Here is a 22550-nt window from a genome sequence, read left to right as displayed (position 1 = left end):
TGTCACAATCTTAAATTTGGTAGTCAAAAGTTAAATAAATTAGAAATAAGACACAATAGCAGCTTTTAAAGCTCATTTTTTACATATGAAACCTACATACAAGATAAATGCAGATCTTGATACCGCATTTATAGGCACACATATCTGATTTAAGTTTGTTATGGTTTACTCTCATCACAGTTATATAGTAACAACAATTACAGGTAATTAAAACAGTTTAGATACATCATAATATATGTCAAACACTGATTTGCTTTTGGTAATAAACAATTAAATAAAAATAGAAAATTGTTTCTCCCCCCTTTAAAAAAATACATGGTAACTCGTAAGCTGGCACGAGGTGTATGAAACAGAACACCCATGCTATAACGACTGTCATTTTCCAGCCACCTGAGTATAAAGCAAGTTACATTCTGGTTTTATTCCAGTATGGAATAGAAATCGAACACTGCGGTGAAATGCTATGCTAATATTACATAAAGTTTAGACAAAAGGATGGAGTGAAATTAAACTTCCTTATTATTCGCTATTTAACACAAATTTAACTGCAATTTAATGACTTATCGCAGTATATTGTCGTTTATCTCAAATCTAAAACTTATGAGATCGAGTTTTCCCTTTCAATTTGTTCTGAGAGGTTTCTGTATTCCTCCTCCAATATTCTTTTCTCTTCCTCATGCTCAGTAATTATCTCTTCTTTCTGATGCTCAAATAACTTCCAGAAAGAAGAAGTATCTCTTTCCATCTGTGGTAGTAACTGGATTAAGATTTTCTGCATTTTAAATCTGATTTTATGCCACTTTTTTACTATCCTACTCAGTTATTGAAATATAATGAACTACTAATCCATTTAAATAGCCCAATTTACAAACTTGGCGTGCTAATCTAAAATATTGTACTTGTACAACCAAATTACAATATTACCACCAAAAAGCCAGAAAGATAACTTAAAAGTACAAAAGTGTTTTTTGTAACAAATTATTTAGTTTAATGTGTAATTAAAAGGTATCGCAACAATAAAAGTATTTGTAAAATTACCATGAACAGATAAACTGGTATAATAATGGTACTGTCAAATAAGCTGTCAGACAAATATTAATGCAAAAAATACAAAGAAATATTTATATGTACCAGTACCTCCGCTTGAGGTGTTAGTCCCTGTTCTAAAGATAAGATTCTTTCACTCATTTGAAAACTTGTTTGCACTAAAAAAGTAACACATTTTTTTTAAATTTACAAATATATAACCAGGAACAAAATTACTAAATCTTATAAATCTGGTGCTACCTGAATCTGAATGTAAAGGACTGAGGCTAAACAGTTGTAAAGTAAAATACTTCGTTTATTGAGAAGATTTTATACTACAATCAAACTTAATCTAAATATATAAAGCATTGTCTGGTACCTTGTGTTTGGAGTTTCACCAAGTTGTTTTTCATAACGTTAATTGCAGACGGTAAGCTTTCGTCAGCTAGATGCTTTGATTTTCTTTCCATTTCGGCCAAAATCCGTAAATGTTTGTCTGGTAGCTTTTCAAATTCGCCTACGATGAATTTAACTTCCGCGTTAATGGCAGGTTGATGATTGAATAAACGTTTTGTTGATTCCATTTTAGTAATGATAAATGTTAACACCTTTAAAGGTACGAATATACATTTAACAGTTTCTAAATAAATGTTTACACTCTGATGCCTAACAAAGAGATGTTACGTCACCACAACCTATAAATCATGCTATTTTAATAACAGGCAAAGCTATTGAAAGTTACAATTTCTGAATTAATTTAAAAAAATTAAAATTTGTTGTTGGGGATTTCCCTGATTGAAGATTTCTAGAACAATGCCATAGAAATCATGATTGAATTAATGAAACTTGTTTTATTCTTGCGTGGCCGGAAAACGACAGTATAACCATAGATACCTTACATGGATAGTCAACTTGCCGCATACCATTGTTTCCGTTACGCTTCAGTGAATCTGTTTGTTTTGTTTAGTCAGTTAGCTTTCAGAATCAACAAAAACGCAATGGAACAACCAGAGGATTGGCAAAATATCGCCCGGAATATGATGGAAGGAATAATTTTAAATGATTTAAATGATTTAAACGAATACGAATATTCAATGGAAGAGCAACCCTATAGTGACAACATGCAACCGGATAAAATGCTGAACGATATTTCCAAAGAGCATTCCTTTACAGAAAAGGGACTTAAGGCAGTGACAGAACTAATGCAGCACTATGGAAAACATAGGAAAGCCGACTATATAGTGAGCCAGTATCCTCATTTGTGTCTGAAGGCAGATTCTCTTATTTTGCCTGCTGTTAATAACGCAGCAGCAGCGACAATTTTATTGCAGTTAGTGAAAAAAATAGTTACACCTGTTGTTAATAAAACAATGGTTTCAGAAAGCAGTCCAATAACCTCATTTGAGTTAGACATTGTGGAGTACATAGCTGGCTTCACTATCAGAAAAGTGCGTATAAAATTTCCCTCCCATTTATCTGTTGTTAATTTAATATGTTCGAACAAACCTTCTGGTTGCCTAATTAAATTATTGGAAAAAGATTTTAAATTGGAGTATCCATCTGAAAATTACATGTTTTTACTACAGCATATTTACACTAAAATGACGATTGAGTGTAATAAGAGTCCTGCCAGCATTGATTTCACAGCCTTTCGGCATCAGGTGTTGAATGATTCCTCATTTTTACACTTAGTAGACCATGTGAGTAATGAGGCAGACAATAGTGATGCTGTTGAGAATATTCTTACACATGCTGTAACAGTTTTTGTCAAAGCTCTGAGTTATGCTTTTGCAAAAAAGTTATTTTTGAAGTTATCTATCCAATTGAAAACATCACGTTATAGTTTAAGAAAAAATCTTAAAACCCTTTAATATGTTTTTAGTTTACGCTATTGCAAAATAAAAAATAACATTTTGAGCAAAGTTTATTTTCTTTTTCGTTTTGGCATTGGCACATCACAGACATTGGTCCAAGCATTATTTTTCCCATAAGTTGTGCTTGCATTTGAGCCTTTAATCTTTTTGATGACTTTGCGTACAGTAAGGTGTTGTATACCATACGCAGCTTGAGCTGCATCAGGGTTCTCGGACCGTCTTCCAAGCTGACGCTATAAAAATATTTGTTACATAGCACTTATTCATGAATGATATTTATTCCACTTTTGCCAAGTTTTTCAACTTACCAGATTTCCAAAAAAGGCTTCTAAAATGTCTTGATTAAAGGAATGAAGACAAACATAATCAAGGTGCTGTAACAATCTCTTAGATAAACCAATGAAATTGCATGTAGTAAACAGTAATCCTTCTAGTGTTGGTCTAGCCAATAATCTTTTATGTTCTCCCGGGTGATTTAATTCAACATAACTCTGAAAGTGAAGTTTTTAAATAAAGGAAAAAATACATATTTTATACAAAAAATAAACCTTCCACTCAAGCAACTTGTTGATAAACATCTCCTCCAACCATTTCAACCTGGTGTCTGAGCAGTCGCGTATGGGAGAGCTTGTGCTGCAGTTAATAATTTCAAACCATCTGCACGCCAAAATAAATTAAAGCGCATCTATGCTAAAACAAAAATCTAAGTGTAATCACTTACTTTGAAAACATTAAAACAAAGTCAGATGTTCCGTTTGCTCCAGGTATACGGCTCAAACATTGTCCAACACGCCAACTTAAAACATCTTTCGCTAAATTAACTTTCATCTGTATAAATTTTGATTACATGAAATATAAGGTTGAAGTTATTTTTGTTAGTCAGTAGTTACTTTGCTATATGGTGTAAGATTTATATGATCCACAGTGAGTCCTGAAGAATTAAGAATGGGTGATTTTGCATCCATTTCGTATAATTTAATAATGTCTGTCCACAGTATATCCTTGTTATTCATATTCATGTATCTTGTGCCACCAGGCTTCGATGACAACAGCGAGTTGCGCACAGTCTGTAATTTTGTCATATTAGTTGCCATAGTTTCTTGTCTATATGATAATAGTATAGTTTACCTTTAACAAATGACATGGGTCTGAACATAAATAGATTGGCCGATGCGGTGCATTTGGATTTGGAGCAGTAAATGTTCCATCCAACGGAACCTGATTACGGCCACTTATCAATTTAAAAAATCTTCGATTAAGTGACAGCCCATCAGCAATCACAGCATGAATTTGCAATCCCCTGCTTTCACACTCGCAGAGCAGTTCCCAAAAAACTAATGCCATTTGGAACGGTGCGGCACATTTCGTCGGATACCAAGCAAGGGGTAGAGAAATTTCTCGCTTTACCGTCCTGATGTAAAAGACTGAACATAACAAATTTAATGTTACTTCAAAGTAAAAGGCCCTTTTTCAACATAAAAAAGTGTTAACAAAACTAACCTAAAATGTGTGTTGCAAGGTTAGAATTCGTAGAGTTGTCAATATTTTGAAGCTCAGCGAACCCAAACAATCTCCCATCTCGTATGACCACATTCTCACGAACTGTATACAATATAATATAACGTTATTTTAAATTTAAAATCACCATAATTTAGTTACGAACTTACTTTTCATTTCATCCAATGTCATGAACCCAATTAATTGATCAGATTCTTTTGCTACACGCTCTATTTCGGTGATAGCCATTTGGTTTAAACCTGTCTTAGCAGGAATACAATTTCTGCAATATTTTGAAAATATCTTGTGAACAACAAAATACATATACAAACAAATTACATATGTTCATACGATACAGCCATTCATACCTGTAACTTTTAATAGTTGACACTGAAGGAAGAGTTAAAACATTGCTTTGTCTGATGTGTTCATAAGCAGCTGGTGAACGACAAAACAGTTCAATTGCCCACCTAATCACATCAGGATGATATCTCCTTGCATAGACTGAAGCTGAGGCATTTTGAATTTGGTTTTGGTAAAACATTTTTTGCCATTCACCGAGATTGTGTAATTCTTTATCAAAAACAACCTGCAAAAAAAAAGGGGATATTGTAAATTATGGAGATTGTCTAGAAACAAACAAATATGAAACCCACTTTAATGGTGTCATGCACTTCCTTGTTTACTTCCACAGCATCGTTTCTGCTGAAGCCACTGTAATTTAAACACCCCTGACAGACAGGAACTTCATTACAGTGTTGGTCAACTGTGATATGTAAAAAGGAGTTTGATATTAATATAACGAAATGTAAAAGCAGTTTAGTATTAATAAAATAGCACAGAGTAGCCTACCAATAATATTGCAGTTAGGTGATCGTATAATATTGGTGGTAACAATCTTTTTTCCATTCCATTTTAAGTAAGGATGAATTTTGGATTTTTCATCGGCTTCTTTTATTCCACAACATAGAATAAGTTTTTCTGCTTCACCTAATTAGGTTAAATGTATTAAATTGTGTCTTTAGCAGCATGTTTAAGGAATACAAGAACTACTAACGGAGTAAGCTGCACAGTGTGTCATATTGTCCATTTCCAATACTAAACTTAGTTGTAGGGACAGTCCATCCACAGAGGGCTAGCGAGGATACTGCAGCATCAGCATTAAATTCAATTCTGAAAGTACATTATATAGAAATATTCTTTCAAAAATGTTTTAAGCATCTTCTTTATTCAGACCATATCGAACATATAAATCATCAGTAACAGACTAACAGTAACTAACCTGATACGGGGCAACAAAAAATCTGGTTCTTTGAATTCGGCTATAAACTTGGACCGCCAGGTATAAAATATCCATGAATCTAAAATGCAATAATAGTATGCTCATTGGAGTAAATTTGTGAAACTTTACGTAATGTGCTATTTGTATAACTAGCAAACACAAATAAGCATAAAGCAACAAATCTAAAAATAATAATAACACACTGAGTGAGTGGCCAAGACAATTTAAAATTAATTACAATTGAAAAACTACCTTTAATGTTCTCTGACAATTTCATTTGTGACTTCTGCAAATCCTGTATGCACTGATGCCTGATTTTTAAAACTGCTTGTCTAATGGCTGGTTCTTTCCTGGGTGAGTGACTGCGAACTGTGGACTTTGGCAAATTTTTGTATGGTTTAGCACCAAGCTTCAGCTGTTTTCTAGAACCTTTCATTACTACATCCTTGGTCGAAAAGTGCCTCTCACATATAGCTGCGCTAAAATTCAACTTTTTAATAGATACAGTTAAATAAAAAGTAAACGAAAAAAGCAAACTTACGTCTCTTTCAATAACATTTGTTTTATAACATCTCCTTTTTTCACATCTCGAACTGACAACAAAAAATTCGTCAGCGACTCTCGATGTGAACGTTCATCTGCAGTTTTTGCCAGATCCGGACGTCGAACCGTAAATAAGGAGACACTATCATTTCCACTACTTTTAGATTTTAAGTAACTATTGAGGCAGCCAGGAACGGAGCAATTTGACGGAGCCATTCTAGATTTTAACAAAAAATATAACAATACAGATACAGATACGGCGCGTATAACTCAAATTTGTGTTTACAAACAAACAGATTCACTGAACCGAAACAAAAATATGACGTCATATTAAAACAATTAAAGAGTTGACTATCCATGTAAGGTATCTATGGTATAACACGGTTGTACCTTTTCATGCACCTCATTCTGCCAGTTTACGAGTTACCCCAAACTTAACTTTGTGAGTATTTGTTTTTTGGAGATTTTTTCATGTTTTTATTTATGGCTGACAATTTGGACAACCCATTAGTGGCCATTGGGCTGGACCAGAGTCGTATAAACACCGAGTAGTCCAACTGCCGTCTATGTGTGTCCAAAATAGAGCAAAAGTGGTGACTTTAACAATGGGTTTAAACGAACTTGTTAAGTTTTGTTTGTGTTTTCCTTTTGTGGGAAGGTGTAAAACAGCTTCTATTTACCTTACCAAACATTTTTTTAAAAAAATGTATAAATTTAGCCGCATTAGATGACTAAAATGTCGCAAATCAACCGCTTCTAATTCTAATTTTTGACTTTTTGGACACAGAAAACAAATAACACATGTTTTTTACATTTTTCAACCTTTAAATTTGTTTTTAGGCCCAAGTTTTTCTGTAATTTACCGAAAAACATACATTTTCCCTATACCTACTGTGTTATTTTGGAACCAAATTGCCGTTCAATTTGTGTTTTACGTAACAATGGGTTGGACTACTCTGTATTTCTATGGCTCTGGGCTGGACCAATTGCCGTTAAGTGTCTTGCCCACAAACGCATATGCTCACAACAATAGCAGCGATGAGCCTTGAACCAAATCCCCTTTGGCCACTTTGCCACAAAATCCTTTGTGTTTATGTATGTGATTCCATTGTGCTTTTTATACATTTCATTCATAGTTTGTATACGGTTTTGTAATATGAATATGTAAAATAAAACAAGCGAGAAGAATTTCTTAACGTTACCGGTGCCAGTATAACTGCATGATGATAACTAAAATAAACAGTACCGTTTTAAATAAAAAAATTAAAATGTAGATAAATCTGGGATATAGTTGTATCTGTACACTAATCATAAATCTTCAGTGACTTCAGTTTTTTATATTAAACTTTAACAAACTGATATAAAGAATCAAGAATCAAAAGGCGTGACAAAATTCAAAGGAACGAATATACGTCGCAAACAGCTGCATTATTTGCCGCGTGGTGTTGCTAAAGAACATTAATCCAATAACTCGAATCACCTGTTGAGTTCCTTGAAACTTACACGCAATACCTTGCAAAGTTTAATCACATAATGCAATCTCTGATCACGGATAGGTGGTGGCTGCTAAAGTTGCTGCAGATGAAGGTTCCACCGATTTATCTACGTGTCTTAATGCATTAAAGCCATGAAAAACAATTGTTTATCTGCGTCTTCCGGTACTTAGTGACGTAATCTGTGGAAACCGGGCCTGAGACGGTTTCGATTGACTTCTGATGTCACAATTCGACACCAACGTCACAATGCCTCGCAGTAATCCAGAGCCGAGCAATATCGAAGTCTGAATTCGACCCTGGAGAGCAGAAGGTTTAGGAGAATTCGAACCAGTAGTTCAAACAAGCCAAACCTCCTAAGGGATTAGATGTAGATTAACAACACTCCTCAACTAAAGCAAGGAATTTCTCCTAAGCTTCCGTTTGACAACTAAGCACGTACAGAGCGTTCAGTTTACCGATGAATAAAGAGTTTGGTTTATTATTTTGTCGGTATGCTTTGTTAAATTATAGAGGTAGGTAAATACAAGTTGCATGAAATATAACTGCTTTTTGCAACTATCACGCACAGTAGAAAAAAGTGTTCGCTTGCTCGTAACAGAGAGCGATTCAAAAGCATTTAATCGTTTTTCAGATACTCGAACAAATTTATTTTAATAAAGTTAGGAACAAATAAACTTTTCACATTTTCCTGCACGTTTTGCAAAACAAATTTAAGATCTTTCGCCATCTGCTTGCCTCAGACTTGATAAACATGTTTTCATCATGACGAAAAAGGCAACACGATACCCGGGAGAGCGTGCTGGTTGCTTGAACTGAACCCCTTCTTCCAATGCGAAGAAGACAGAGATGGCTACATAAGCCGACGCAGCCGACGGTGTTAGTCGATTGTGACAGGTGTACCTTTTGGTTGGTCTTAAGGTTTAACTATCGCAACGATTGGGATTGCTCTACGGTGGGTACATCTTGGTTAAGTTCCTGATTTCACGGATGTAAAAGGACTAGGAAAACTTTAAGATCACCCAGAGCCAAGGCGAAATTCTAAAGTTTAAAATAAGGCAAAGTTGATTTTGAATTCTTTTATAACATCATGTAGCCGTCGTTAAAGTTTGAAGTGGTTTCGCAAAAGGTAGTGAAACTTATAAACCGGCTTCCAATAAGAGATAGAAATTTTATGGTGATATGAATCATCCATAACAATGTACGAGTTTTCCTGTCGGTAATAATAACTGATGCGTGCAATCGCATTTATTTCGAAAACTAAAAATCATATAGTAGGATGGGGGAAATGGGACACTTTATTATTCTATTTTCTCGTCACATTTGGTAGTAAACAAAGAAAATTCAAATAGTTATAAAACTGTATCCTCGCACGTTTCCCATGGACCGTTGTTAAATGTTTAAAACACGATTAGAATGTTTGGATATTCTGTGCTAAAGGTGTCCCATCCTACTATTTATATATTTTGCTTTACGTCAAATTATGTTGTTTTTCCTTTCTCAGAAATTAAAAAGTGGATAATTGTTTTTTTTGTTGAAAATATTAAAATGCTGTTTTCCGTGTATATTGTTATGATGATTGTGACTTCACAATTCTATCTCTCCATGGCAACGCCGAATTCTGATTTGAGAAGATCAAATCAATCGACGGAAGGAGATTTCTATCCAGCGGTAAGCGATTGATTATGACGTATGAATCACAGGTTTATTACGCCACAAACCCATACAAAACGAGCTCAGTCACTTTGCACCAGACCGCATGTTGCGATTTAGGTAAAAGCGAAGACACGAAACTTGGAATATCGCCCTAATATTTCAATGCAATAAGTCTTGGCGTATTATGCGACTGACGATAAACAATTGCGCATATCCTTGCCGCACAGTTAACTCACACCACCCAAGCTAGCGAGAAGCGAAGCCACGAAAAAACGATATACAAACACTAAAAGTATTAAGTGGCGACACGAGGTTCCCACCGTTGCGAATTATCTAATTGAACGTGCAACCGCAATGTGTGCAGTTTCCCTGTAACGCGCCCAATAACCCGTTAAGGCCAGATAAACCATTTTTTGGAACTCGGTGGAGACAATAAACATATCTTGCAGCAATATCGTTGCCAATGCGTTGCATTTTCACGCCGGTTCGTGCGGGAATAGATATAAGCAGAATGATAGAACTTGACGGATGGGAGAAATGTACACGAGTCACCATCGTACACTGCCTGGGTTATTTCGTGTCCTGGGAAAATGAAAATTGACTCAGGAATGGTAACCGCTGCTATTGAATATGCCAAATCGGTATTTTTAAAGAATTCAATCTCCAACCCACACAACGTTATTTTAAACGGGTGAGCAATTTTGAAAATTCCAGACTGGCTTTGGTCTCAAACAAAACAGATGAAAGAATTTCCCTTTTTTAGATATGTTGCGATCAAACAAAACATTATGTTAGGTGAAGGTTGTTTTTCAGGACCACCCAACGCCATTACCATGGCGATAATCTTTGGTATGACGTAAGCGTGACGTCAGAGGTGTAATACAACACTGTACCAGCCGAAGCGAAGTTAAAATTAGACTAAGGTCGTTTTCGAAAACAAAGGGTTTTCGGAAACGAAGATAATTATCATTTTCTAAAAGCAGTGTGTCGTTTACTGTAGAACATTGTCGAACACTTGTTCTGTGGCGAAATAAAGACTTTATGACGTCACAGTAGTCGAAGGAATTCGCGCGATCTGTTTTGGGCGATTACCACAAGCTACTTTCCATTCTTCATTTGTAATTAGATATCACTGTAACGCCGCCGAACCTATCGACTTCGGATCGTGGACTTTTCGTGTTTTTTTTTAACGTTACTTAATTACGTCATAATCAATGACGTTTCATAAACAAATTTCAAGAATTGCGCAAAATAATCTATCAACTAGGTTTGTAGCAAAGTTGGTGCATTTTTTACGCAAACATCGTTTCCAATTAGGATCATGTGTCGCGTATTTACACTTCGTGATGTTACGTGCTGTTACCGTATTATAGTTCTTGTTATCGCTGGTAAAGGAAATGAACTATCCGCTAGCGGAACGTAATAACAGTGTAAACTGCATGAATATATCTTTGTATAAACGGTGGAATGTCGCTGAAAATAACCGACGCGGAAACGATATTTTTCTAAACCGTTTCATTTATCTTCTCGTCTCCAATTATATATTCGGATTTTAATTCTGCCAGTTACATTTCCGAAACGTAATTATTTCAAGCTATGTCGCGATTAAAGATGATTGCTATATAACTTTAATTTCGATAGGTCAAAGAGTCCAATCCGTTGACGGCGGAATGCGCTCGTGCCTTGGCGGGTCACACGTCTATAAATATGTACTTAGTCTGTGCGCACATTATCACACTGATAACTGCGCCGTTCTGCAGCGCACTGACGAACCCGGCAAAATTCCATAACATCGCTCTGTCAATACTAGAAAGTGTAGGCGCGAGATTAAATGGGGTGACGAGGCGCCGGCTTCGGTACCGCCACAAATAATGCCGTTTTCCTACGAGAAGTTACTCTTGCGCAAAATAGATGGGTGGGGCGCTCAATTGAGCAATGAACAAATTTTACAGACGGCGCCTTGCGTTGCAGTTTAACAACAAAATTGCAGATGGTTTATATTTTACAATCCGAATAAAGTTTTTCTCCTTGCCGCTTAAAATTTTTGAACAAGATTGCGCGCACTGCATTTTCACAGTTGAGACTGGGAACCAGAGATTGCGTTGGTGTAGAGTGCTAAGTACATTATTCGCGGAGGTCCACATGTAAACCACACACGATTTACCCCCAATCCAGAAAGACTTAAGCGACACCTGCGTCGTATTTCTACCAAGTAAAATCCAGGTCTACTGCTGGTTTCCGCAGCCCATGGTAGGCTTTTAACGGATCAGAATTCGAGCGCCTTCGCTGTACTAAAGCCAGAGCGTATGAGTTTGGCGCGTCTCTGTGGTTTTACTTTATCAGATAACACGCTACAACATACATTTAGAATGTTCGCGGCACGAGGAAGATTTCTGGGCTCAGGGTATCATTTTACACTGACGTAGGATAGTCGAATGGGCATCACACCCATGAACATGGTGGATCAATACACGATCTTATTTCATTCACCATATGTAGCTACGTGATGTAAACTAATACTCTTGAACTTAGACCCGATTATCAGCAGAGCCAACAATGTCTCTCCACCGCAAAAAGATAAACCGAATATTTTTCCACGTTAAACACTCGGTCCGAAATGGCGCACGCATTTCTCAATTGGTTTTAGTCGTCTTCGCACGCTTCTCACAAACGGGCGAAAATAATTTTGCGTGTCTGATATCGTCGGTGTTCGATTACAAACGTATCGCGTACTTGAAATGACGGATTTTCGAAGATTATGACGTCAGAACATAATCTAGATACTCTGATCCGATGCTCGGTAAAGCCTCTAGAAACATGCGGAGATTTGATAAGCGGGAAAATTGGTCACGTGAGTTTGCTACATTGACGCAAGCATTCGTGACGTCATAGGAAGAGCGGCAGCATTTTTGCAGTCGAATAACGCGAGTGTTTTACTGTCGGAGATAGGGCCGCAGATAAATTAGAGTAACTCCGATCTAGTCCCGTCTAAAACCCGGTTAGCATTTGCGGTGTGGGAAGCTGCATATACGTCACAAAGCACCCATTGTTCGTCTTGTTTTGCCATGCATGTAGCGCTTATGACATCACACCATGTACTCAAAGCAGGATTTAAGTTGACACACCGGTGTCGTCATAACGCACCAGCTTAACCGGTATACAGCCGGGTCACGCCTGCAACAACACGGCTTCAAAATAAAACATTACGTAACCATTTCCAGTAACATTGAATGGTTTATATTAATTTGTTATTCCACCAAAGCAAGCAATTTGTAACAATAATCTTTCTCATTATAATCTGTTTTTGTTTAACCAATTCTTAATAATCTGCCGACTGGCACTTTCATACGGTTTAAGTTTAACCAATGCATTTTCACACAGAGAAGCGAGGCACGGGAATGCCAAGATTGTACCTGCCCGGATACCCCAGGAACTTGCCCCCCAGGTGTAAGTCGAATCATGGATGGCTGCGACTGTTGTAAGATGTGCGCCAAGCAATTGAATGAACCTTGTGATGTTCGTATGCGATGCGACCACCATAAAGGACTTTACTGCGACATGAACACCGGTTTATGCAAAGGTATCTTATAGCCCCTTTCGGTTAAATTTCATAAAGTACTGCGGGGTAAAACGGGACAGCTTTGGCACATAATATCCAAATATCGGGATCGTGTTTTAAACAATTAACAACGGTATATGGGAGTCGTGAGGATGCAGTTTTATATTTATTTGAATGTTCTTTGTTTACTACCAAATTATATTCTTTGAGCGTTTTTTATTTACTAGCAAGTGCGACGAGAAAATAGAATGCGATTTGTCTCGTCTTTTCCATCCTACTATATATATACCGTAGAAAAAGTGGAGCGAGAAAAACGCTGATTACATATCATACGCTCGATATGATGTAAATATGTGCTTAATATTTGCGGATAACCTACAAAAATAAACGGTTCTCTTTGATTCATCCTACACATAAATAGCCTTATTTAGAATATGAAATCACACTTGCGTTTTCATTTCAGCAAGCCCTGGAGTCGCATGTTATGTAGGAGGTTCATGGTACGATAATGGACATACGTTTCAACTTAGCTGTAAAGTCACTTGCTCATGTATAGATGGTGATATTGCCTGCATGCCGACTTGCTTGCCGCATAAACCATCCATACGGGAATGTCGACACCCAAGGTGAGATATATAGTGGGTTGGGGTACGATGGTACATGCTTTCATTCTCTTTTATCGTTTTTATCGTCCCCTTTTTTAAAAATATTTTCAAAAATATATAACCGTTACACCACCCTATAAAAGGGTGTTAAAATTGTTGGTTTTAAAACGATTAGAAAATATGGGAAATTATGTGCTAACGTTATCCAACTAACTTCTCAGCGTATTTGTTCAAATATGTCCAACGTTGTTCACAAAGTAAAATAGTTTAAAATATCGCAACTGATTAACCACATAAAATAAAATAGTTTAAAATATCGCAATTGATTAACCACATGTGTGAAATATTACGCCGGAAACAACTTTGTTTTGTCAACTGTGCGAAATTAAAATAAAGACACAAAACAAATATACAACACATAGTGTGTAATATTCATTGGTAGTGAACCCAAGCTAAAGTGTCGCGCGGTGTTTGGTGTTTTTACGAGACGTGTTTATTGCGAGTGGGTTGACACGTCTGTCTCATATCGATCAAAATTTAATGGAATTTCTGGCATTTCCATGCGATCGTATTGCGGCAGACGTCGGTGAATGTGGAAATTATAATATACACACACTTGACGAACTAAGTAGTTTAAGTTTAAATTTGAGATTGCGCAAATAAGATGATCGGTTCCCATGCTGAAATTCTCTATTCAGCCTAACCGGGCACTCTAGCGCGCCGTGCGGACACCTGTAGGCACTTGACATTTCAACGCTTCATGTAAATGAAACAAAGGCTTCTGTGGCGAATAGTTAAAAATAGAATTTGATCAGTGGTAAAAGACAATGGCGATTTGTGGTAACGCTATTGTTCTTAAAACCTCTTTCCCAAAACTGCCGTTACGTCATACTTTGTCGTCGTAACCATGGTGCCAGGACATTGGGTTTAAATATTGCTATTAACAACCACATAACGCTTCCGTAGGTTGATCCATCGTAGAGGCGAATGCTGCGAGGAATGGGTTTGCACCAGAAACGGAAGACTGGATCCTGGTATTGAACTTCAAGAACACGAAGGTAAAGCTGTTTTACTTTTTCTTTATTTTAATCTTTGTTGAAACTGTTCTTTGACGCGTTTAACGAACGCAAGAACTTCTGGTGCGCTGTGGTACTACGCTGTGGATATATCGGTCCATCATTATTAGAAATACTTTAAAACATCCGGTTGCCTTGTGTAATTAGGACTTTGCCTTGTGTAATTAGGAAAGGATCAACGAGCCAATGAAAATGAACCGTGAACCACAAACTTCGCTTAATAGATTATACAATGTTGATGTAGCGTAACAGCCAACACGGGAAAAGAAAGGAAACTCGGCAGTTTCCAGTTACTTTAAAGAAATGCAGCCGCGGTATTCTGACAACGGTTATATAACCCGTATTGTTGTTCCTGTTTGAACCGGTTATTTGCAGTTCGCAACTTTTAATCGGCCGTGACGGATAGAAACGAAGCAAAGAGTGGCGGCTTGTAGATGTAACGCATGAAACCTAAGCTAAACCAACGATAAGACTAAACTCGTATTTAAATATGCCGAAAATTTCGGGACATTCCAGCAATCTGTACCATACGTAAAGGTAGGCGCTGTTGTTAGGAAAATGGCTGACGATTCTCAGCATGCGGTAAGGTGGTAATCTACAACATTATCGCGAAGTGATTCAGGTTTCCGGCACGGAAGGGTGACTGGTTACACCGAACACGTCAGAAAAAAAGGCGTGGCAGCAGTGAATATTAAATTAAAATAGCAATACCGGTGCCGGCCACTTGAACCATATTTAACCTGCACACACCGTTCCTAAACAAGATGTCACGCCTAATTTATTTCTGGGGATTACAAATTTCGCATCAGCTGTAACTAGGAGGCAGATTTCAATATAGATGATTCATACCGCTGTTCCTCTTGTGGAGAATGAAAGGCGCAAACGAGTTTTGTAATTAAAATATGACTCACACCCGACCGCGCAATTTTGAGGCCAAATTCAAAGCTGTCAAAACTAAAGGAGAAGTTAAGATTTCCCCAACACGTGGTTGGATCGAAATCTTCCGTTATTACACTTGAATGGCGATTACTTCGTCACACAGCTGTATTTGTTCCAAGCGCGAAGTGAATCTAATTTTATCATCCAGCAACGTTATGACATCGCAGCGTGACGTCTCGAGAGGACCACTGTCTTTTAGGTGGATTATTTAAAGCACTTTAACCCGCGAAATGATAAACATGAAATTCATGAGTTGTTGCCGCCACGAGCGCATTTGTATCCTTGCAATGTTCGTAGCACAGACTGGTGATTAGACGGATGGTATGTGGTCGTACATATCAGTTCTGGAGTCTGCGCCGAATGGCACCGTGTCACAAAACAACATGTTTAAGGTATATTCGGATAGTAATAGCAGCTTGAAACAGCCATTCTAATACCGGACCATTCAACGGTGGCGCTAAACACAGTAATTGCACTTACTGCTCAATAGCATTATACGGCAACGAAACGTTGCGGTTTGAGCGTCAACGATTCGCAATAATACACCAAACTTGCCAACATACATCACGACGATGATGTGCCCCGGTCACGTAAACACGCGGAAATGTTGTTGTCTCCAATATTCTATCTGGAGAAAGTGGAATTTTCGAAAACAATAATTTTAAGTGACCTTAACGTTGGTCCTGTGATCCGACACAAAGCTATAATAAGCCAGCATTAAAGTTTCGATTCTGGCGAAGCGCCAACGCCTTATCTGTGACAGCGTATATATTGTTTTGTACATGTCACAGATTTGTTACGAGATACTAAATGATATTCGTTCTATGTGCACACGGTAAGATCGAGATCTTATTTGAGTGCATTCTTACATGCACATAGCTCAAACAAGGCATGCTGGGTTGTAAGCGCTTTCTAATAATCATGCTTCGACGAAACGTGCTTTAGTGTGAATTAAACGGATTTTTTGGCAGAAAGTTAAAGTTAAGAATGCGAAGTTCTCTTTACACCTGTTAGGTGTTGAAATATGAACTGGTACACAAGTAGTTTTCGACAAAACGCACGTTATAACGGAATACAAAGTCGGGTCATCTCGGGACATACTTTGAATAATGTTGATTCAGGTGAAGGAAGCCAGCAATAGGTGTTGTGCGGTTTTCGAGGCTTAGTAAACATTGCGTCAGTCCCCCTATAGTTCATAAATGCGACTGCCGAGACTTAATTTGCTTGTGTGAACCGCATTAAAATTGTGTGGTGGCTTTATTAAAATTCAATGCTTTGTCGTGTGATTGCTTTGGTTTTTATCTATATTGAGCATATATCTGGGTTCGCTCCTCGACATTTCGTAAACAAAAAGCAGCATTTGGCTCGGGGCAATAATGACGTAATACACTCGCATAGACACGAGTTACTCGCGAGGGATATCAACTTTTCCATGACGTTACTGTTCACATTGGTACGTTCAGCAATTTTCTCTAAGGCGAAACACATCAGGCAAACCGAATGATAAACCACATCCTTAAGATTATAACGATAGGGCAACATTACGTTATCTATGTTGTACTGTTTCATATTAATATCTGTATTAGATAACGTTTGTAATTTCCACTCTTTAAAATCCTCGTTCCTTTACAGTGAAAGAAAGACCGGTCCAACCAGTCGTCTTCCGCGAGAATTGCATGGTTCAGACAACAGAGTGGAGCGATTGTTCAAAGTCATGCGGGTTTGGTGTTTCGAACCGAGTCTCTAACGACAACGCTGATTGCAAATTAAAGAAAGAGATGAGACTTTGCAACATTCGTCCTTGCTCGATGACGGAATCGACCGTTATAACGGTAAGTAGGCCATCTGTTTGAATGCTGCATAATAAAGTGTATTTCCAGCTGCAATAGTTTGTAATAACGTCCGTATACAATAATATTTTGTGTTTTAAACGTTTCATAACGATTGTTGTCTTTATCTCACAGAGACGACGATCGTGCAGAAAGACTATTCGCCACAGCAGTCGAGTTCGGTTCTCACTGAGCGGTTGCCTCAGCAGAGACACCTACCGACAAAAGTATTGCGGATTCTGCACCGGTAAATGTTGCGGACCCAAAGTGAGCAAAACAATCAAGGTTCAATTCAACTGCGAAAGTGGAACGAACTTCACTCGAAACATGATGATGATCAAGAAGTGCTCGTGTTCCAGCTGTCCTAATGACTTCTTAAACTTATCAACATACAACAGAGCAATGGTTGGTGATATGGTGCGTTCGACGTGAAACGACTTTGAACCAAACCTATTTCTCACCACTGTAAGAAACTGATATCGCAGCTGAAGCGCACCAACTGCAAAACACTGTGCACACGGATGGCTGCCATTATAATGCAGTGCTTGCAGTAAGTCTCGGGTTTTGCTATAAACGCTTGATATTTTTCATGTTTTGTTACGGAAACTGGTTATCTGTACACGTATATCTGCACTAAAAACCTTCGTATGCCGATAAAAGGCACACAAACGATCTTTAGTTAAAACGGTTCCACATTTTTACACGCCTGTGTCACAAAATTCATGAATTGTATCGTCACTTCAACCGCTATATTACAGTTGCGCCAAAAAGCGTTCACTGAATTTCGTCGCTCGACACATTTGTATTGTAGCATCCTTGCTTTGTATATACGACGCGTTGTGCTCTGTGGACTGAACTTCGCGGTCTGAGCGAACATTTATTGTCGTTGCGGTTATTTTTATAGAAACGTATTTATCTCTATTTTTCGATGAAGTGCTCGCCAGTTTAACGGTAAAAAACGAACCAATAAAACGAGTGTCTCAAACTGTGTTTTCAATGAAAATAAAACAACTCAGTGTTGGTAAAATGGAATAAGCAACCACTGGTGTAACACCTGGTCATGTCCTATGCTTCTTTTTCTTCTTTTTTGCTTTCTCGTCTTTATGGTTGGAAACAGACCTTTTCCGGTGCTTCCCACATCTTACTTCTTTATCCGAGGACAAATCCTCGGCCTCGGAAGCTGTAAGGATAACAAGGGTGAATTACACAGAACCTCGGATATAAACACGCCTAGCCTGGATATATAGTAAGGTGGGGGAAGACCGGACATCTTCAGCACATAATATTCAAATGTCGTGTTTTAACGATTACCAACTATCTATTGGAGTCGTGAGGATACAGTTTTATAATTCTTTAGAGTTGAGCAATAGTAATGATTAAATAAAGACGAAGATTAAACCAACCTGAAGAAGTGGAGTAACGTTTGCGTCTCTTTTGTTCTTTCACTCTTTTCTTCTCTGCCCGTTTTTTTCTCCCCTTCTCCTCGCTCTCGGAGGAGGAGGAGACAGGTGTTCGCGAACGCCGCGTGTTTCTATTTGGTTCTGATCGGGAATTATTGGAACTCGGATATCGGCCGCGTGAGTTACTGTGTGAGTCTGGCCTTTGATGACGTCTGTCTTCTACATCACGGTGACGTCGATGCGACACGTCACGGTCACGTGAAACAGAACTTTCTTCACGATGACGTCTTCTTAACGAATGGTCGTTTGGTCGATTTCTTGGCGGGACGTCACGACGGTTTTGATTATGACGTACTGGCGGCGTGACGTCACGATGACGTCGCTTGTACTTTTGGTCGGGGGAATCTGGCGTCTTCTGTCTTCGAATGCTTTTGTTGGAAATTTCTTCGTTTGATTTCTAAAAAAACAAAAAAAAAACGTAACTTTATTCAGCTCTTCAAATATAGCGGAAAGATTAAACTAACAATAAAGTGACATTCGTTAATATACGATGAGGGTAAAACTACTCAACAAGTTATTAAATAAAAAGCATGGCAACTATACCCAAAAGGTGGTGTACAAGTCAGTTTTACTTTTTACATTAGCCTAATTATTCCTGAGAACACCCTGGAAAAATGAGCTTTATCACAAAAGAACAATCTACTTACTTTGGTGGCATTAAATCTGGGAAAGTTAAGTTTTGAAACCGACTGACTGAAGTCGACATGTATTCTCCTGTCATCAATTAGAACGTTATCCATCTTCTGGTAAGCTTTCTCACACATGTCAGGTGTCTCAAACTCAACAAAAGCATACTGTAGTGAATCACCAGTCTTGTAATCTCGTATGATCTCACATGATATGATGGTGCCAAACCTGTAATTAGTATTTGTAAGGAAATGTAACGTTAAAATTCTCACCGCTCAATAAAATAGTAATCGTGGCTTAGTAAAAAGGTGCTCATATCATAACTAAACTATGCCAAAATCCGAACCTGTAATTAGTATTTGTGATGAAAATGTAACATAACAATTCTGGCACGCTCAATATAATGGTAATCTTAAGGCCGTAGCTTATAAAAAATGCGCTCATATCATAACTGAACGATGTCAACATGGAAGCTTGTAAGTGGGAATGAGCAATATGAAACAGAACAAAAATCACTCACAAAGTTACATGTGTGATAATTTATAACCAGACATTTAGCTGATTCGGAAAAAGAAAGTAAAAAGTTAGAACAGAAAGTAACGCAATATTAACCTCAGAAAAAAAAAAATAATACTCGAGAAATGCTTAAAATACCAACAAAAAAAACTTCAAATGTTAAGAAACTTCTGGTAACTGGGACTCACCTGGAGAAAATAATTTCCAAATCTTCATCTGTGGTGACTGCATTTAGTTTACAAACGAACAAAACATTATCTGGTGGTTTAACATCCTTGTCTGGAATGTCTCCAATGATTTCAAGAACCTGTGTGTACAAAGTTCATAAAGGATGGTGGGGGAAGATAGGACACCTTTTCATTCTATTACCCGGTCCCATTTGGTAGTAAACAAATAACATTGAAAGAATTATAAAACTGTATCCTCACAACTAGTCTATAAGCAGTTTTTTTGCTTGTTAATATGCAGATTAACCTAATTCCCCAAAAATAGGGAAAAAATATCTCCAAAAAATGGTGAAAATAAATTGCCTAGGAAATCAAAATATTCCAACCTGTGCTCGGTGATCCGCATCTTTAGATTCCTCCTTCTCGGCAACAACTTCTTCATCTTCTTCCTCATCCTGGAGTGCCTCATCCGCTCCTATGCGGAAGCAACCTTCAATTTGCTCCTTGGTTGGCTCTGGAGAATGATCTGGGATCACAAGGCCTAAAAAAGAGAAAAATGAAATTCAAGAATTTTTAATTGTCAATCAAAAAATAAATTGTAATTTTTTTATTTGTAAAAACATTTCCTCTTTTATTAAAAAGATTTATGAATTAAATTTCATAAAAAATCAATAAATATAGATGTATACAATTTCTCTGGGATCACAGGTCCTAAATAAGAGAAGAAAATCGTAATTAAAGAGAAGTTATTACCATTTCATTAAATGTTTTATAAATTAAATTTTACAAAAAGCAGTATATATATATATCCAATCTGAATGAATGAACTTACCTTTTTAAAAATATTATAACCAGTTAAAATTCAAAACTATAATAAATGTTTAAAATTATTTTAGTGACTTTACTCCGTTAAAATTGAAATTATATGAAACCAATATTTAAAATTTAAAATTAATATTCAAAATCACCTGGTGGATCGTCTAATGGATCATCTAGTATAACAGTGTGTGTGATGCGAATATCTTGAAACGGTCGGTGTTGGTTGTCACAGAATGTTTCATTTATTTTTAAAATAACGTCAAACCCTGGATAAATTTAAAACATTATCAAAATGCAAATGCATTAAATTTTTATTTTGTTACTAACAAATGATAGAAATTTTGATTTTAAATCTGGGACTGAATGACAAATATGTTCAGTTGCTAATAGTCTACTAGTAATGTATAAAAAATGACCAATAATTGCTTTTTAAATTAACTGCAAATCGCAGCAGACCAGAAATGGGAGCATTAAGATATATAGAAATTACTTGCAAGAAATCTAGAAACAACTTTTAATGTAAATGGTTCTATGATGCCACTACTGAGTCCATTTAGCAAATAACCGCACACGGTATATATGAAGTTAATTTCCTACCTTCAGCGATACATACAAACATATCATACAAAAACAATACATTCGATTCAAAAATTATTTTTTATGTACATACCCTATCATTAATATTTAAAAAAAATTTAATGCATGGGAAAAAAAAATTAAAAAAAAATTTAATGCATGGGAACACAGATTTGTGGCACACAGCCACACACACACAGTTATAATGTTTATTTCCTACCTTCAGCAATACATCCAAACACTGTGTGTATTCCATCCAATGAGTCCAAGTTTTCACCCAAAGTAATAAGGAACTGGGAGCCGTGAAAACCATTTCCATCATTTACCATTGACACAGTACCTGGAGGTTTCAAGAGTTTAAATTATTTTAGGATTTTTGGCGTTAGGGCACAATGGTTAGCATGACTGTACCTGCTTTCTTATGTTTTATTTTTGGAACTTTTTCTGCATCGAAAAATTTTGCTTGATCTCCGTAAAGTGATCTGAAAATAGATTCCCCTCCTCTGCCCGACCCTGTAACATTAGTTACTAATTCAAGTTTAACGTAAATAATTTGATTCTGCTCATCAAGGCATAGGGATTTAAGAATTGTGATGATGGTTTTCAATAAAAAATGACTGCCTTGCAGTCGCAAGATTTCATCAGGAAGTGCCGTATTCTGTTTTTGTAAAACATCCGCGTTTACAAAATGTCCGTCGTGGCAGAGATTAATACAGAATAACAAAGGACGGATACAAATTTTAAACTAAATATTCACAGGTTTTATAAAATAAACAACACTTAACAAATTGTTTAATAGTTTGTATATAAAAAGGTAAAACTCACCTGTTGGATCTCCAGTTTGTGCAACGAAGTTCCTTTGTACGGAATGAAACAAACAGTAATTGTAATATTTCACTTTGCAAAGTTTAAGAAAGTTTAAACAAGCTCTTGGTCTTTCTTTCACATATAGATCAACAACTATATCCCCTACTGTTGTTTCAATAATCACAGACATTTCTTAACT

At 37.0% G+C, this 22550-nt stretch overlaps 3 protein-coding genes across 5 annotated transcripts; 1 reads left to right on the top strand and 2 right to left on the bottom strand.

The window, feature by feature from the left end:
* Positions 1 to 341: 341 nt before the first annotated feature.
* LOC149740770 (uncharacterized) lies at positions 342 to 1778 on the bottom strand. 3 transcript variants are annotated; one of them, XM_089871547.1, is made up of 3 exons: positions 1406 to 1778; positions 1138 to 1205; positions 342 to 757 (listed from the first exon to the last, which is right to left on the bottom strand). In XM_089871547.1, exons 1-3 carry the CDS (start codon positions 1608 to 1610, stop codon positions 599 to 601), a joined length of 432 nt encoding a protein of 143 aa, XP_089727673.1. In that variant the 5' UTR covers positions 1611 to 1778; the 3' UTR covers positions 342 to 598. The 3 variants fall into 3 exon arrangements, with proteins under 3 accessions (XP_089727673.1, XP_089727674.1, XP_089727675.1); XM_089871548.1 differs by having other exon boundaries at positions 342 to 745; positions 1132 to 1205; positions 1406 to 1777; XM_089871549.1 differs by having other exon boundaries at positions 342 to 745; positions 1406 to 1765.
* A 6821-nt stretch (positions 1779 to 8599) lies between these two features.
* LOC149740769 (CCN family member 2-like) lies at positions 8600 to 18364 on the top strand. Its single transcript, XM_089871546.1, has 6 exons — positions 8600 to 9386; positions 12753 to 12951; positions 13394 to 13556; positions 14502 to 14593; positions 17183 to 17382; positions 17515 to 18364. Exons 1-6 carry the CDS (start codon positions 9132 to 9134, stop codon positions 17809 to 17811), a joined length of 1206 nt encoding a protein of 401 aa, XP_089727672.1. The 5' UTR covers positions 8600 to 9131; the 3' UTR covers positions 17812 to 18364.
* On the bottom strand, positions 18232 to 22546 carry LOC149740768 (peptidyl-prolyl cis-trans isomerase-like 4). The gene is made up of 9 exons (XM_089871541.1): positions 22370 to 22546; positions 21956 to 22057; positions 21765 to 21884; positions 21118 to 21234; positions 20536 to 20690; positions 20171 to 20289; positions 19487 to 19694; positions 18783 to 19236; positions 18232 to 18559 (listed from the first exon to the last, which is right to left on the bottom strand). The coding sequence occupies exons 1-9, from the start codon at positions 22539 to 22541 to the stop codon at positions 18438 to 18440; spliced, it is 1569 nt and encodes a 522-aa protein (XP_089727667.1). The 5' UTR covers positions 22542 to 22546; the 3' UTR covers positions 18232 to 18437.
* Positions 22547 to 22550: the final 4 nt, after the last annotated feature.

Source organism: Ciona robusta, chromosome 2 (genome assembly GCF_009617815.1).
Source record: "Ciona robusta chromosome 2, ASM961781v2".
Classification (NCBI taxonomy): Eukaryota; Metazoa; Chordata; class Ascidiacea; order Phlebobranchia; family Cionidae; genus Ciona; species Ciona robusta.
Note: the sequence above shows the minus strand (reverse complement) of the source record. Positions and strands in the feature narration are given on the sequence as shown.

Excerpts from the sequence above, each read along its gene's own strand:
- LOC149740770 (XM_089871547.1), bottom strand. The coding sequence starts at position 1,610 with ATGGAATCAACAAAACGTTTATTCAATCATCAACCTGCCATTAACGCG. Across the intron at positions 1,206-1,405 it reads GGTGAAACTCCAAACACAAG|TGCAAACAAGTTTTCAAATG; the intron begins GTACCAGACAAT and ends TTACTTTTTTAG. Across the intron at positions 758-1,137 it reads GACTAACACCTCAAGCGGAG|TTACTACCACAGATGGAAAG; the intron begins GTACTGGTACAT and ends ATCTTAATCCAG.
- LOC149740768 (XM_089871541.1), bottom strand. The coding sequence starts at position 22,541 with ATGTCTGTGATTATTGAAACAACAGTAGGGGATATAGTTGTTGATCTA. Across the intron at positions 20,290-20,535 it reads ATGCGGATCACCGAGCACAG|GTTCTTGAAATCATTGGAGA; the intron begins GTTGGAATATTT and ends TTGTACACACAG. Across the intron at positions 19,695-20,170 it reads TTGGAAATTATTTTCTCCAG|GTTTGGCACCATCATATCAT; the intron begins GTGAGTCCCAGT and ends TACTAATTACAG.
- LOC149740769 (XM_089871546.1), top strand. The coding sequence starts at position 9,132 with ATGTTTGGATATTCTGTGCTAAAGGTGTCCCATCCTACTATTTATATA. Across the intron at positions 12,952-13,393 it reads GAACACCGGTTTATGCAAAG|CAAGCCCTGGAGTCGCATGT; the intron begins GTATCTTATAGC and ends TTTTCATTTCAG. Across the intron at positions 14,594-17,182 it reads TGAACTTCAAGAACACGAAG|TGAAAGAAAGACCGGTCCAA; the intron begins GTAAAGCTGTTT and ends GTTCCTTTACAG.